Source organism: Dipodomys spectabilis, unplaced genomic scaffold (assembly GCF_019054845.1).
Source record: "Dipodomys spectabilis isolate Male_0828 unplaced genomic scaffold, ASM1905484v1 ptg000071l, whole genome shotgun sequence".
In the NCBI taxonomy this organism is placed as follows: domain Eukaryota; kingdom Metazoa; phylum Chordata; class Mammalia; order Rodentia; family Heteromyidae; genus Dipodomys; species Dipodomys spectabilis.
The window spans coordinates 7,416,983-7,430,885 of record NW_024870748.1 but is presented as its reverse complement, the minus strand read 5'-3'; the positions used below and the strand labels follow the sequence as shown (position 1 = coordinate 7,430,885).

The following is a 13,903-nucleotide window of genomic DNA, read 5'->3' as shown; positions in this document are numbered from 1 at the left end:
TTGCTCTTCAGAGAAGACAAATTGGCACTAATAAAGCTGATGGTGGATAGTCAAGGAAAACAGGCCATGATGAGATGGAATTCTGGATATCCTTATAAGGGGAGTATAGGACATGAAGAGCCCCAGGTACAGAGGTTCTTCCATCTTCAGTCCAACTGCTAAAAGATTTCCTTGGCAATAACCTGGGAGGAGAATGGTCTTCCAAGGTGTATTAATTCAGAAGTATGAAAATTCTACGTGCAAGAGGCCCACAAAGAGAAAGGAGATGGCTGGAATAACTTAGCCAACAAGGGTGTTGGCTCATTATCTCCTGGCTAAGAAACCATGTAATGGAAATCTGAGGGCGGCTCCCCCAATAAAAAACCCTAATTTCTTGCTCAACTCCCAGACTTTGGCCCATTTTCAGATCTGGAAGGAAGTGGCTGGATTTCTAGGAAGAAAGACAATAGTGATTATGTGATAGCATGCCCAGCACTTCCTTCAAAGCCACTTACTTGGATATATGAACACTGAGAAAAAGAAAGCCCAGATATTCAAAGAATACTAGACTCGATTTAAGTTGACTGATGCCTAGGGAATAGTGGCCTCATCATGGTCCTCATTAGACTACAGGCTTATGAAGGCCAAGCAATAACTCAAAGGCTGCCTCAATATGATTCAAATGGGCCTCATGATCTGCCCCATGGTTATTTCCAAACTGCATGTGCAGGCAGATTGTGGTCCAAGGCTAGGTTAGGCAAAAATGTAAGACCTTATCTAGGAAATGAACCCAAAAAGGGCAGGGAGCATGGCTCAACTAGTAGAGCACCTCTGAGCAAGTACCAGGCCCTGACTTCAAACTACAGTACCACCAAAAAAAGTAGACTAAGCCCAAAAATAAGTCCAGTATGTGTTGCACACAAAAAGGAAGCTGACTAACCAAAAGTTACAAACAAGCCAACTGGCCATCTATAAAAAAGAGATATACCCATACGATGAGATATTACACACTCATAAAAAGTAAAATTGACACATACTACAATATAGACAAACCTTGAAAGCACACTATGTGGAAGAAACCAGTCATAAAAAGCCACTATTAGACGGGTGCTGGTGGCTCACACCTGTAATCCTAGCTACTAGGGAAGCTAAGCTCTCAGGATCAAGGTTCAAAGCCATCCTGGGCAGGAAACTCCTTGAAACTCTTATCTCCAGTAAACTACTTCAAAAAGCCGGAAGTGGTACTATGGCCTTGAGCAAAAGAAGCTCAAGGACAGCACTCAAGCCCAGAGTTCAAGCCCCAGGCCCTGCAGAAAAAAGAAAATTAAGCCACTATTAAATGGTTCCACAAGTACCCAAAATGGATAAACTCACAAAAATAGAAAGCACACTGGAAGGTTTCCAGTAACAAGGAGGAGAAATTAGTTTAATGGATAGTGTTTCATCTTGGGATGATATATTCTGGAACAGTAGATGGTTGTCCAAAACTGAGTATAACAAATACCACTGAATTGCTCAAGTGGATAATTTGGTGTTAAATAAAATTCTCAATACAAATAAGTGAATAAGTAAGCAGCAATGAAAAATGCAGAGGTACATGTAATCCCTTCAAAACTCAAAGCAAAATGAAAATAAAAAATGAGAAGACCTTTTAAAATTGTTTTCAAGGGGTTTGGGGAGGAAACTAGCCAATTTTAATTATCCTGTCACAGCCCTATGAAGTTGTCTGAATCCACTGACCCACATGTACCTAACCTGTAGATCTGCCTATCAGTTAGAAAGTTCCTACAATACTAGGTTCTTGACATCTAGATTAGAATTCCAGAATTATCAACTATTTTCTATTTCCTGGCAACTTCATCTTAAATTGAGATCTATGGGCTTAAGGGCCATGTTTATAAACCAAAAATTTGAACACATACAATGCTAAATACCAGGCATATTCCCAGGGACAATAGACTATGCTAAAAAGTCTAGCAATATCTGGTTATTAAAATCCTAGTCTTCTCAATAATGCTACTATGCAATGATAAAAAAATTCATTCCCACACATTTCACATATATCTATATGAATAATTTTTACTAGGAGAATAGAATCTGACCACTTTTTTTAAAACACAATTTTTCCAATCAACTGGGCAGCTGAAACAGGCTTCAGTAATGCCTGCGGTCACTTGGATTGGAGAGCTCCCATTCTCGGGAAGGCTGGTCCTTATACCTATGGTGCTTATCTCGGCTCCTACTTCTACTTCTGTGACTCCGTCCTTCAGAATGCCCACTGCGCCGGCTAAAATGTGCATCTGAGCTTCGCCCTCTATCCCTATCCCTGTTCTTGTCGTCTCTTCCCTCTCTCCTGCTTGAGGACTTGTGCTCATGCTTGGACTTCTCCTTCTTTGGCTCCCTCTCTGGATCCTCTGTTCCACCACGGTAGGAAGTCCGGACCTCAGGAGTGTCTGAATGATGCTTCCGGCCTTCTCTGGACTCAGCCTTCTCACCTCTCTCTGAGCTCTTGCTGCTGTACTTCTTAGCTCCATGTGCATCCTTTACCTTTATTGTTTTGCTTCTGGGAGATGAAGATATTTGCTCTGCTTGAACCTCCCGTACAGTCTTCTCTTTGTCTTTCTTACTTTTCTGTTTTTCTTTTATATCTGAAAACAAAAAGGGGACAATCAATAACAAAAAACAGAAATAACTCCCTTTTAAAAAGTTCTTTTCTTGCCAGGCACCAGTGGCTCATGCCATTCAGTAGCCCTAGCTACTGAGAAGGCTGAGATCTAAGGATCACAGTTCAAAGCCTGCCCATGTAAGAAAGTCTATGAGACTTGTATCTCTAATTAACCATTTAAAAAGTCAGAAATGGAGCTGTAGCTCAAGTGGTAGAGCACTAGCCTTGAGCTAAAAAATTCAGAGACAGTGCCCAAGGCCTGAGTTCAAACCCCAGGACTGGCAGTCACAAAACAGTTCTTTTCTCCTCTAAGAACATTACATCAAACCAAAGTATTACACTTTCAAAATGTTCAAACACTAGCAGATGGGGAATGTGCGTAAGAAAAACTATCCGTGGCAGCAGCATACAGCAGTCACAGGAGATATCTCCAGGAAAATCCCTCCAAGAAGCCAACTTGAACATCTGTCTCGCCTGATATGTCAAGTTGTTATATAAGACAATTCCTTCCAGAATTATCTCTTTAAAGACTTTTTCCAAACACAATCACATAACAAGTGTTAATACTTCAAGGTATCTATTTGGGAGAATGGGAAAACACTTCTGACCAGCTAGTCTTTCTTAGATACTTCCTCTTTCCTTATCTTTGGAACTGAGTATTTCTGTGTGTGTGATCTTTCTTGTTTCATGAAATGTTTCTCCCTCACTCTCTTGCTTAGGTGTTCTTGTGATATATGTGATATTGTACTTCACATTTCAAATCTATTTGTGTATAGTTGGTATATGGCAAAACAATGCTATGTTTGTAAACTGCTTTGTTAAATGGCAATTCCTTTGTACAACTACTTAATGATAATAATAAAATAAAATAAAAATTCCTTGACTGGAGGTGTGGCTCAGCAGTATTGTCCCAACATAGCAAACATGAGACCTTGAGTGTAAACTCCAATAACACCAAGATCTGGTTATCCAAATCCAGGAACAGAGAGAGCAGACACTAAGACTATTCAGAATCCTTTCTTGAATCTTAACACTTTACCTTTCTGAATATTTTTTATGGCGTTGTCATCTTCAGAGTCATCAGATGAACTCGAGGAGGGGGTAGTAGCCCCACAGCCCTTCTCCTGGAGCTGTTTGGTGACATCATCCAGGTCATCTGAGCTTTTAGGAACCCGATAATTTGCTACATGGTCCACACGGATAGTTCTTCCCTTGATCTAATAAGACAGATAATGCTTCAGCCCTCATATCAAACTATCTGAACTCCAATTATGGAGAACCATGGCCCCTACCTCCTTGATTCTGTTTCTGGGAAAACCATTAAAAAAAATCCAAAATCAGTTCTGCTCAACTGGTGGGTCATAGGACATGCATATATATGTTAATAATAGCACTTGAGCAGTCACATGTGACCTAGGGCAGCTAAAACAAAAGCCTCATTGGTTTTGTTTGATGTGAGGTAAGAAAAAAAAAGACAAGGGTTGGGCATTGGTGGCTCATGCCTATAATCCTAGCCACTCAGGAGGCTGAGATCAGAGGATCATGGTTCAAACAACACAGGCAAGAAAATCCATAAGAATCTTACCTCCAATCAATCACCAAAAAAAAACTAGAAGCGTAGTTGTGGCTCAAAGTGGTAGAGTGATTTCCTTGAGCACAAAAAATTTAGGGACAGCACCCAGGTACTGAGTTAAAGTCTCATGACCAAAAAACAAAAAACAAAAACAAAAAAAGGCAAAGAAATGCTTCCCCAAAGCACAAGCATTAAGTAAGTCTATTAGAATTTAAGAAACAATTATCCATAATTAACCAGAAGCATGCTTTGAGAAAGCCAAATGGAATTTCTGAAATCTAACAATACTACACAGGTACTTTCTTTACAAAGTAATAAGGAGTATACAAAGTCACACCAAATAGTTCGAATTTTTTTTGCTGGTCCTGGAGCTTGAACTCAGGGCCTAGGCACTGTCCTTGAGCTTCTTTTTGTGCAAGGCTAGTGCTCTACCAATGGAGACACAGCATCACTTCCAGCTTTTTTGGTGATTAATTGGAAATAAGAGTCTCATGGACCTTCTCGCCTGGGTTAGCTCCAAACCATGTTCCTCAGATCTCAACCTCCTGAGGATTTACAGGCATAAGCCACTGGTGCGTGGATTTGGAAAATAATTTTTTAACGTATCATTTTCTTTCTCCTTTAGCCCTCACCTAATACTACCAATACCATACTGGATCATTCGCTCATATTACTCATGCTGTGAACCACTACTCCCCAGGTAAACAACAATAAAATGAACTTTTGACTTAAAACCAATCTATTTTCAAGTAGAAAAAGACATTACTTCACCATCCAAACATCTGAAATATAAGATGTGTTTTTATTGTTCCATTATAAGAGCAGACATATTCTTCCCTTTAAGCCTGAGAAGCTTTTGTCACCCATCCTCTACCTCATTTTCAAACTGTTTTTCCAAACTTCCCTCCTATGACTGCTGACTCCCTTAAAAATTTCAGAATGATTTACTTTTGTATGATTGTTCATTAGACTTTAACTAGAGAATTTCCAAGGCCAAATTCTAGGTCTCTGGAGTCATATTTCAGACAACATGGTTATGTCCTAGGCCAACAAGACCTGAATAAGAAGCCCAAGTTCTAGGATACTATGTTAAAATAAGTGGTGGCTAATCTTGTTTTGTACTGCACTAGAGATAAGGGGTAACTGCTGAGAATGAAAGGTGGTAGAGAACTGGATGGTAGAGACAGATAGGGAAAAGCATCACGTTCTGCAGAATTACTTCCTTTCCAATATATCTTGGCACCTCTGCAGCCCTAACAATACACTGAACTGACCTGTGGGTATGAGACAAAATAGCATAAGTCCAGTCAACTCCTGGTTAATTGCAGAGAAAGGCCCAGGCCCTGAGTTCAAGCCCAATGACTGACAAAAAAAATTTAACAGTCTTTAAAAAAATGAAAATCCTGTAATGGGGATAATCTGAACTGGTTCAGTCTCTCACAGCTCCTGTGGAGTTAGTGCAGTCACCACATATGAATGGGATCCTGTTCAGTGGATCATAATCAAAATGGTGCATTGGTCCACGTGAGCCATTGAGTGCTCTCTATCATACAGGACTCCCAGACTGCAAGGGCACAGCAGACCTTCTTATCGTGAATAACAAGGACATATTTTTCTTCCGTTGTGTTTTATTTGCATTGAGTGTGAGAAGATAAAATGGCTTAGTAAAAGGAATAAAATCAGTGCAATCACTAACTTTATATATATATTTACTTTGCAGTGTAGATATATGTCACTAATGAGTTTTTTTTTCAGAGGGTGCTTCTCTTTCATGAAAAGGAAAATTATAGCTTACTCTTTTCTTCCTACTGTGCTCTCTATAACCAATGACTGTTTAACGATTGTTCTTTATAGAATCTAAATATGACTTGTTACTGAATCCTGTTTTCAGTATGTATATAAATGTGATAGTTTTACCTATTTTTTCACACAGGAGTATGAATAAAATAGTATTTCTAAAAATAAAAAAATGAAAATCCTGGTTAATAAGCACACATACCTTGATCCCATTAAAATTGTCAACGGCCAGAATTGTACTCCTCTGGTCTTCATAACACAAGAAACAAAATCCTTTTGATTTTCCAGTCTTCTTATCTCGAACAAGATTAATGTTAACAACCTCCCCATATCTGTTTTTTTTACAAGAGTAAGAAATTATTAATTTAAAATGCAACAACTTTCAGACTGAATAACAGAATTTAAATAAAGTCTGTATAGAAGACACATCTACAACAGATGTCACAGAACAGCTGAAAGTAAGACAAACAATGATATACCAAGAATATCCAACTAAAAATGTGTAACAGGTTCATGCCTGTAATCCTAGCTATTCAGGAGGCTGAGATCTGAGGATCACAGTTCAAAGCCAGCCCTGACAGGAAAGTCCATGAGACTTTTATCTTCAATAAACCACTAGAAAACTGAAGTGGTGCTGTGGCTCAAGTGGTACAGTGCTCGCCTTGAGCTGAAGGCACAGGGACAGCGCCCAAGCCCAGATTTCAAGCCCCACAACCAACAACAACAACAAAAAAAAACTATTTAGAGGGCTGGGAATGTGGCTTAGTAGAGTGCTTACTTAGCATGCATGAGCCCTGGGTTCAATTTCTCAGTACCACATAAACAGAAAAAGGTCAAACTGGCACTCTGGCTCAAGTGGTAGAGGACTAGCCTTGAGCAAAAGAAGCTCAGGTACAGTGCTGAGGCCTTGAGTTCAAGCCCCAGGACTGGCAAAAAAAAGAGGATAGATACAAACCAGGTACCCATGACTCATGCCTTTAATCATAGCTACTCAGGAAGGTAACATCTAAGAATCACAGTTGGGAGCAAGGAAGACACATGTAAGAGATTCTTTTCTAGTTAACACTGGAAAAAGCCAGAAATGGAACTGTGGGTTAAGTGGCACAGCACCAGGGGTGAAGGGAAAGAGTGAGATCCTGAATTCAAGCCTCAGTTCATGCTTGTAATCCTATGTAATTGAGAAGCCAAGATTAGGCAGATCACCCTTGGAGGCTAGTCCAGGCAAAAAGTTCAAGAGACCCCATCTCAACCATAAAAGCTGGGCATAGTGGAACCAGACTATCATCCTAGCTATGCTGGAGGCAGAGTCAGGAGAATCAAGGTCCAGGGTAGCCTGAGCAAAATTATGACACCTTGAGCAAAAATTATCTAAAGCAAAAAAGGACTGGGAGAACAGCTCAAATAGTAGAGCACCTGCCTAGCAAATATTAAGTCCCTGAGTTTAAACTCTAGTTCTGTTTTAAAAGATTAGAAATACAAAAAGAATAAAAAGCTATACGAGATTTAAACATCTTTGTAAGTTTATAACACACAAAAGTTGATAGAACTAAAATCAGAGGAAGATGAAATGTGTAATATAAACACAAACATAATTACCTAACAGTAATTCTATTAACTATTATCAAAACTAGTAGATATATAAATACCATTGAATCCTGCAAGGAGATGGTAGCTTTTCAAGAATTCATGAGATGTATATTAAAATTAACTATAGAAGTCTCAAAATAAACTAAAATTAACTCCATACATCAGACTAGTCTAGTCTTTATTTTCTAATCACAAAGTTATAAAGCTGGAAATAATTTTAATAAGTTGAACAACATTATGCTACTAACTAGAACTTGAAATCTACTCTCCCAGAAAATGATTAAATGAAAGTAAAAAACAAAATAAAAAAATAAAGAAAAAATTAGTAGTAGATGTCAGGCACCAGTGGTTGATGCCTGTAATCCTAGCTACACAGGTGGTTGAAATCTGAGGATCATGGTTCAAAGCCAACCTGGGCAGAAAAGTCCCCATGAGACTATCACAAGTTAACCACTCTTGGAGGTGTGGCTCAAAGTGGTAGAATGCTAGTCTTGAGCAAAAGAGCTCAGGGACATTGCCAAGGCCCTGAGTTAAATCTCCATCACCAATAAAAGCAAAACAAAACCATACAAAAAGGAGTAGACTGATGAGAAAAGAACAAAATGGAGATAGATACATAGAAAAATTTGTGGGAGGTGGCTAATGCCATACTCAGGCAAGTTTTAGACTTAAAGAATTTTATTGTTGCCAGGCATCAGTGGCTCACACTTGTAATCCTAGCCACTCAGGAAGCTGAGATCTCAGGATTGTAGTTCAAAGCTAGCTTTAGCAAGGAAGTCTGTAAGACTCTATCTCCAATAAAGTACAAAAAGAGCCAGATGTGGAACTGTGGCTCAAGTGACAGAGTACTAGCCTTGAGCACAAAAGCTAAGAGACAGCATCCAGGCTGAAAGTTCAAGCCCCAGGACCAGGGAAGGAAGGAAGGAAGGAAGGAAGGGAGGGAGGGAGGGAGGGAGGGATGAAGGGAGGGAAGAATTTTTTTTGTTATCAGGCACCACTGGCTCACAGCTGTAATCCTAGCTATTCAGTAGGCTGAAATCCAAAGAATCAAGGTTGAAAGCCAGCCCGGGCAAAAAAAAATCCATGAAACTCCATTCTCAAAATAACCAGCATAGAATGCTTGCCTTGAGCTGAAGAGCTGAGGGATAGGGTCCAGGCCCAGAGTTCAAGTCCCATTACTGACAAAAAATAAAAACCAGCAAAAAGGCTGAGCTGGAGGTGTGGCTCAACAGGTAGAGCTTCACAGTAAGCTCAAAGCTAAGAGTTCCAAATGCAGTACTAGAAAAAATTAAAAAGTAAATAGTTTTGTTTGTGTAAAAAAAAGAACAAGGTTGGATGCTGGTGGCTCATGTCTGTAATCCTAGCTACTCAGGAGGCTGAGATCTGAGGATCACGGTTCAAAGCCAGCCAAAGCAGGAAAGTCTGTGAGACTGTTATCTCCAATTAACCACTAAAAAGCTAGAAGTGAAGCTATGACTCAAGTGGCAGAGCACTAGCCTCAAGTGAAAAGCTAAAGGATAGCATCTGAACTCTAATTCTGTTCAAGCCACAGGACTGACATATAAACTCTCTCCGTCTGTCTCTCTGTCTCTCTCTCTATATATATAGATATATGTATATGTATACATATATATGTGTGTGTATGTATGTATATATACATATAAATATATATTAGAAGAAATAAATCTAATGAAATAAATGTATAAGGGCTTTAAATAAAGATCAAAGTGGAAATTAATTTAGTACTCCTTATAAAAGATAAATTCCAGATAAGCTAAAGTTTTATATATTAAAAATAAATTTATAGGGCTAGGAATATGGCTTAGTGGTAGATAGAGTGCTTGACTAGAATGCATGAAGCCCTGGGTTCAATTTCTTACTACCACATAAACAGAAAAAGCCAGAAGTGGTGCTGTGGCTCCAGTAGTAGAGTTTTAGCCTTGGCAAAAGAAGCTCAGGGACAGTGCCATGGCCTTGAGTTCAGGCCCCAGGACTGGCCAAAAAAAATAAACAAATAAAAATAAATTTATAAAAATAAAATAGAAAGGCTTGAAATGTGGCTTAGTGGTAAAGTGCTTGCCTAGCATGCATGAGGCCTTGGGTTCAATTCCTCAGTACCATATAAACAGAAAAAGCCAGAGTGGCGCTCTGGCTCAAGTGGTAGAGCACTAGCCTTGAGCAAAAGCAGCCTGGGTGCAGTGCCCAGGCCCTAAGTTCAAGCCCCAGGACTCACAAAAATAAAATAGAAAGTGATAGCTATGTTACACAATCACATATATACCTCAGCCTCAAATCTAACATCTTAATATAAAATAGGGCTGTGAGCATGTGCTCCCTTCAGTTACTTCTTGTCCTGCTGCTCTGTCAAATCTAGCTGCTGCTTCAAGTACTAGATTTCTAGAGCTTTCTGATCCAATTATCATTTGAGATTTTTCCATCTAAAGAGAGGAAGGAGGAGGTACATGACCAACACATTTTTTGTGCCTGTCCTGGGGCTTGAACTCAGGGCCTGGATGCTGTCTCTGAGCTTTATTTTAACAAAAAGGTTAGTGCTCTACCACTTGGGCCACAGCTCCACTTCTGGCTTTTTAGTGGTTAATTGTAGATAAGAATCATATAGACTTTCTTGTTATGGGCCAACATGATAACTTCCTGAGAGTTTTAGTCTGTTTCACCGTAAGCTCAGACTAAATAAGGGCCTTAAAAAGTAACAAATAGGCTGGGCACCGGTGGCTCAGGCCAGTAATCCTAGCTACTCAGTAGGCTGACATCTGAGAATCACGGTTCAAAGCCAGCCTGGGCAGGAAAGTCCGGGAGACTATTTCCAATTAACCACCAGAAAACCAGAAGTGGCGCTGTGACTCTAGTGGTAGAGCATTCGTCTTGAGATAAATAGCTCAGGGACATTGCCCAGACCCAGAGTTCAAGTCCCATGAGTGACAAAACAAACAAACAAACAAAAAAAAAAAACACCTAACAGGCTGGGATCTGCTAGCTCTCATTTGTAATCCCAGCTCAAAGTCAGCCTGGGTAGGAAAGTCCATAAGATTCTTATCTCCAATTAACCACCAAAAAGCCAGAAGTGGAGCTATAACTCAAGCAGTACAACAGTAGCCTTGAGCACAAAAGCTTACAGACAGTGCTCAGGCCCCAAGTTCAAGCCCCATGACTGGGACAAAAAAAAAAGTAACAGAACAAAATCACCAAGACAACCTCTAAATTATTCAAATTCTAGTACCTTCCACATACTCATGTTATAGAACCTTATCACAGAAATTATCAAGACTATAGTAAAAGTTCTAGCCCTCCTCATACAGGAATGCCATTCAATCTAGGATTTAAATGGCTCTTTGATGCCAACAATGAAGCACAGAAGCAACAGAATACTATTGATCCATGTGACAGGAAATGAAAGGAGACTTACTGTGAGAACACACAGATGATGTCTCCTTCAGTCAGTTCATAAGGAAGCCCTCCTAAAAGAAAAAAAAAATCACACCACAATTCAAACAGTAGCAAAGTATTTGCTATGTACAATGAACTTGGCCAGGAAATGTCCTTGCCCTCACAAAAAGTAGTCTGATTGCATGTGAGTATCAGCAGATCACACACACACACACACACACAAAAATAGCATTTATCTCTGAGTGGAAAGGATGGGGTCACCATTGACCAAACTAATCTAATCCTTCCATCTTTCTGACATCCAAAGTTCTATGGTTAAAACAAATAGTATCTGTAACAAAACTACTTCCACAAAAATTTACAGCATAAATATGTCATTATTAACCTCACTTAAACACAAGGTAAAAGTGATAAAGACAACTGTTAAGCACTTCATAGGAAATAATCCCCCCTCTCCCCATTTGTGTCCTCAACTGTAAAATGGGAATATTAGTGTATTTGCCTCACAGGTTTGTTCTCATTAAATATATATGTGTATGTGTGTGTGTGTTTGTGTGTGTGTATGTATGTATGTATGTAGTGCTTACCACAATATCTGATAGTCAAACTCATTAAATTCTAGTATTATTGGTTGTGACACAAAGTGAATGTACAAATGGTAATAGTAATGGAGAGGAAAAAAAGGGCTAATTAAATGGGAAAAATAAATTTTTAGGGAACAGGAATTACAGCAGTTATTAGGAATAAAGGACAGTGTCTAAGACCAGTAGTTTTAGAATCCCATATTCCTAGCTATTGTATTTGCTAGCTATGTGACCTTAAGGAGTTTGCTAACCTGTCTGAGTCTCAAGTTTCCTTAGCTGTGAAATGGGTGGAAGTGAGAGAGGCATAATGGTCTGTTAGAACCCAGGTGGCAAAAGCGTTAGTACATGAATTACAAATACAGTCAGAAGCACTAAGAGGGACAGTAAAGAACGGTCAGGAAAAGATAGGATAAATGTATTCAAAAGCAGATAGGTGATTAAAATGAGAGATGAGGAGGAAGAGATGGATCAAGGCCTTAAAACATCAGAAAAGACGCCCGGGGTCGGTGGCTCATGGTAGGAAACCTAGCTACTCAGGAGGTTGAGGTATGAGGCTTGCAATTCAAAGCCAGCCCGGGCAGGAAAGTAGGAAAGTCCTTGAGACTCATCTCCAATTAACCACCAGAAAACCGGAAGTGGTGCTGTGGCTCAAATGGTAGAGCGCCAGCCTTGAGCTGAAGAGCTGAGGGACAGCACCCAGGCCCAGAATTCAGGCCCCACGACCGACAATATATATCAGAAAATACGAGTGAGCATTCCTGCTAGAAATAGATAAGGGCCTCACCCAGAAAGATCCAAGCGCTATCCTTGTACTCTGAGTGCCAGGACACTTTATCAGCCACTCCAAGTTGGACCTCTCGCTCATTCAGCTCGTTGATAAGCTTCACCTTAGTTAAAGGGCTGCGCGGAGGAGAGAAAAGGGGAAAAACTGATCAGATGAGCTGGTTCGCGTCAGAATTGAGGGAAGCAAAACTCAGCATTGCAGCCACCTATATTTTCCCAATTTTTGTTCTCCGAGGACGTTATATAACATCAGCCCCGGGAAGGCTTCCCTCCGCTGCTGATCCCTTCTTCAGTTCCCTTCCCCCGATAATTAGAGCGGACGTTACTCCTTACTTCATGGTAGCGGTTTGAGCTCGACATCCAGGAATTCACTTCCGGGTGGAGCTTTGCGTTGCTGGCGTCGCAGGCGCAACCCCGCAAAGCGCGGATTGGTTTTGGCTGCCAGCACACCGGAAGTGTCAGCCGTGCCGGAGGTGACGCCTACTTCTAACCGAAACTCTAACAGGCTTCTAACAGGCTTCGCGCTGTTTTCTCTTCTCGAGGCAGCTCTTTCCTAGGTTCCATGGTAACCGTCTCGGGATGTGCGGCAAAGGAATCAGCAAGGGCCTTTCCCAGCCCCGCGGCTCCTGGATGAATGCCTACCACTGACCGGTTTCGTTCTAAATGTGTTGTGAAAGAAGATAGAACGCCTTTTGTGACTGGGCCAGCCGTCGTTTAACATAAGGCCCCGCCCCTTTACCCTCACTGCCATCCTCCTACGCGCACTTATTAAAGCTGCCCTGCTCTGCAGTATGAGCTGATTGTTTTATAATATATTGTCTCTTCGCCCTCACAACTTCCCTCATGAAATGGATAAAATCTCATTCCATTTTTTTCGTTTTCTTTTTTTTTAATCAGCATACAAGACTTGTATGAAGGACGTTTCATTGTGACATTTCCAATGTATCCAGATCACACCTATTACTCTCGCCGACACTATTCCCCCCCTTTTTTTTCAGCTGAAGTTTCTGTATTTATTATTTGAAAGGAGGATTATTTTTTAAATTTTTTATTGTAAAAATACCGTACAGAGAGGTTATGGGAAGGGATAGGAAGGGGAAACAAAGGAGGAGGCAACAATGCGTGATAAGAAATGTACTCATCACCTTGCCCATGTAATTGTATCCCCTTTCTTTTTTTTTTTTTTGAAGTACAAACAATTTTATTCTAATTTTCCCATTAATGTTTTGTATGAATACAAATGCTTTACACTTTAGGTGCACTTACTTTTTTATTACTGTGAAAATACCGTACAAAGGGGTTACAATTACATGGGCAAGATAATGAGTACATTTCTTATCAAGCATTGTAGCCTCCTCCTTTGTTTCCCCTTCCCATCCCTTCCCATACTCCCCTCGCCCCCTCTGTTGTAAGGTTCGTTTTCGACATAACGACTTGTACATCTCATTGTTGCAATGGGTCCACCTGTATCCCTATTTAAACGATCTGTTTTTTCCCTTCCCCTCCACAAATTATACCAACATCAAGGTC

The 13,903-nt window shown here is 40.2% G+C and overlaps 1 protein-coding gene across 1 annotated transcript; it reads right to left on the bottom strand.

The window, feature by feature from the left end:
- Window positions 1-1,373: 1,373 nt before the first annotated feature.
- Window positions 1,374-12,796, bottom strand: Rbmx2 (RNA binding motif protein X-linked 2). Its single transcript, XM_042682446.1, has 6 exons — window positions 12,707-12,796; window positions 12,375-12,490; window positions 11,026-11,077; window positions 6,217-6,346; window positions 3,684-3,861; window positions 1,374-2,627 (listed from the first exon to the last, which is right to left on the bottom strand). The coding sequence occupies exons 1-6, from the start codon at window positions 12,709-12,711 to the stop codon at window positions 2,134-2,136; spliced, it is 975 nt and encodes a 324-aa protein (XP_042538380.1). The 5' UTR covers window positions 12,712-12,796; the 3' UTR covers window positions 1,374-2,133.
- Between the last annotated feature and the right edge of the window lie 1,107 nt (window positions 12,797-13,903).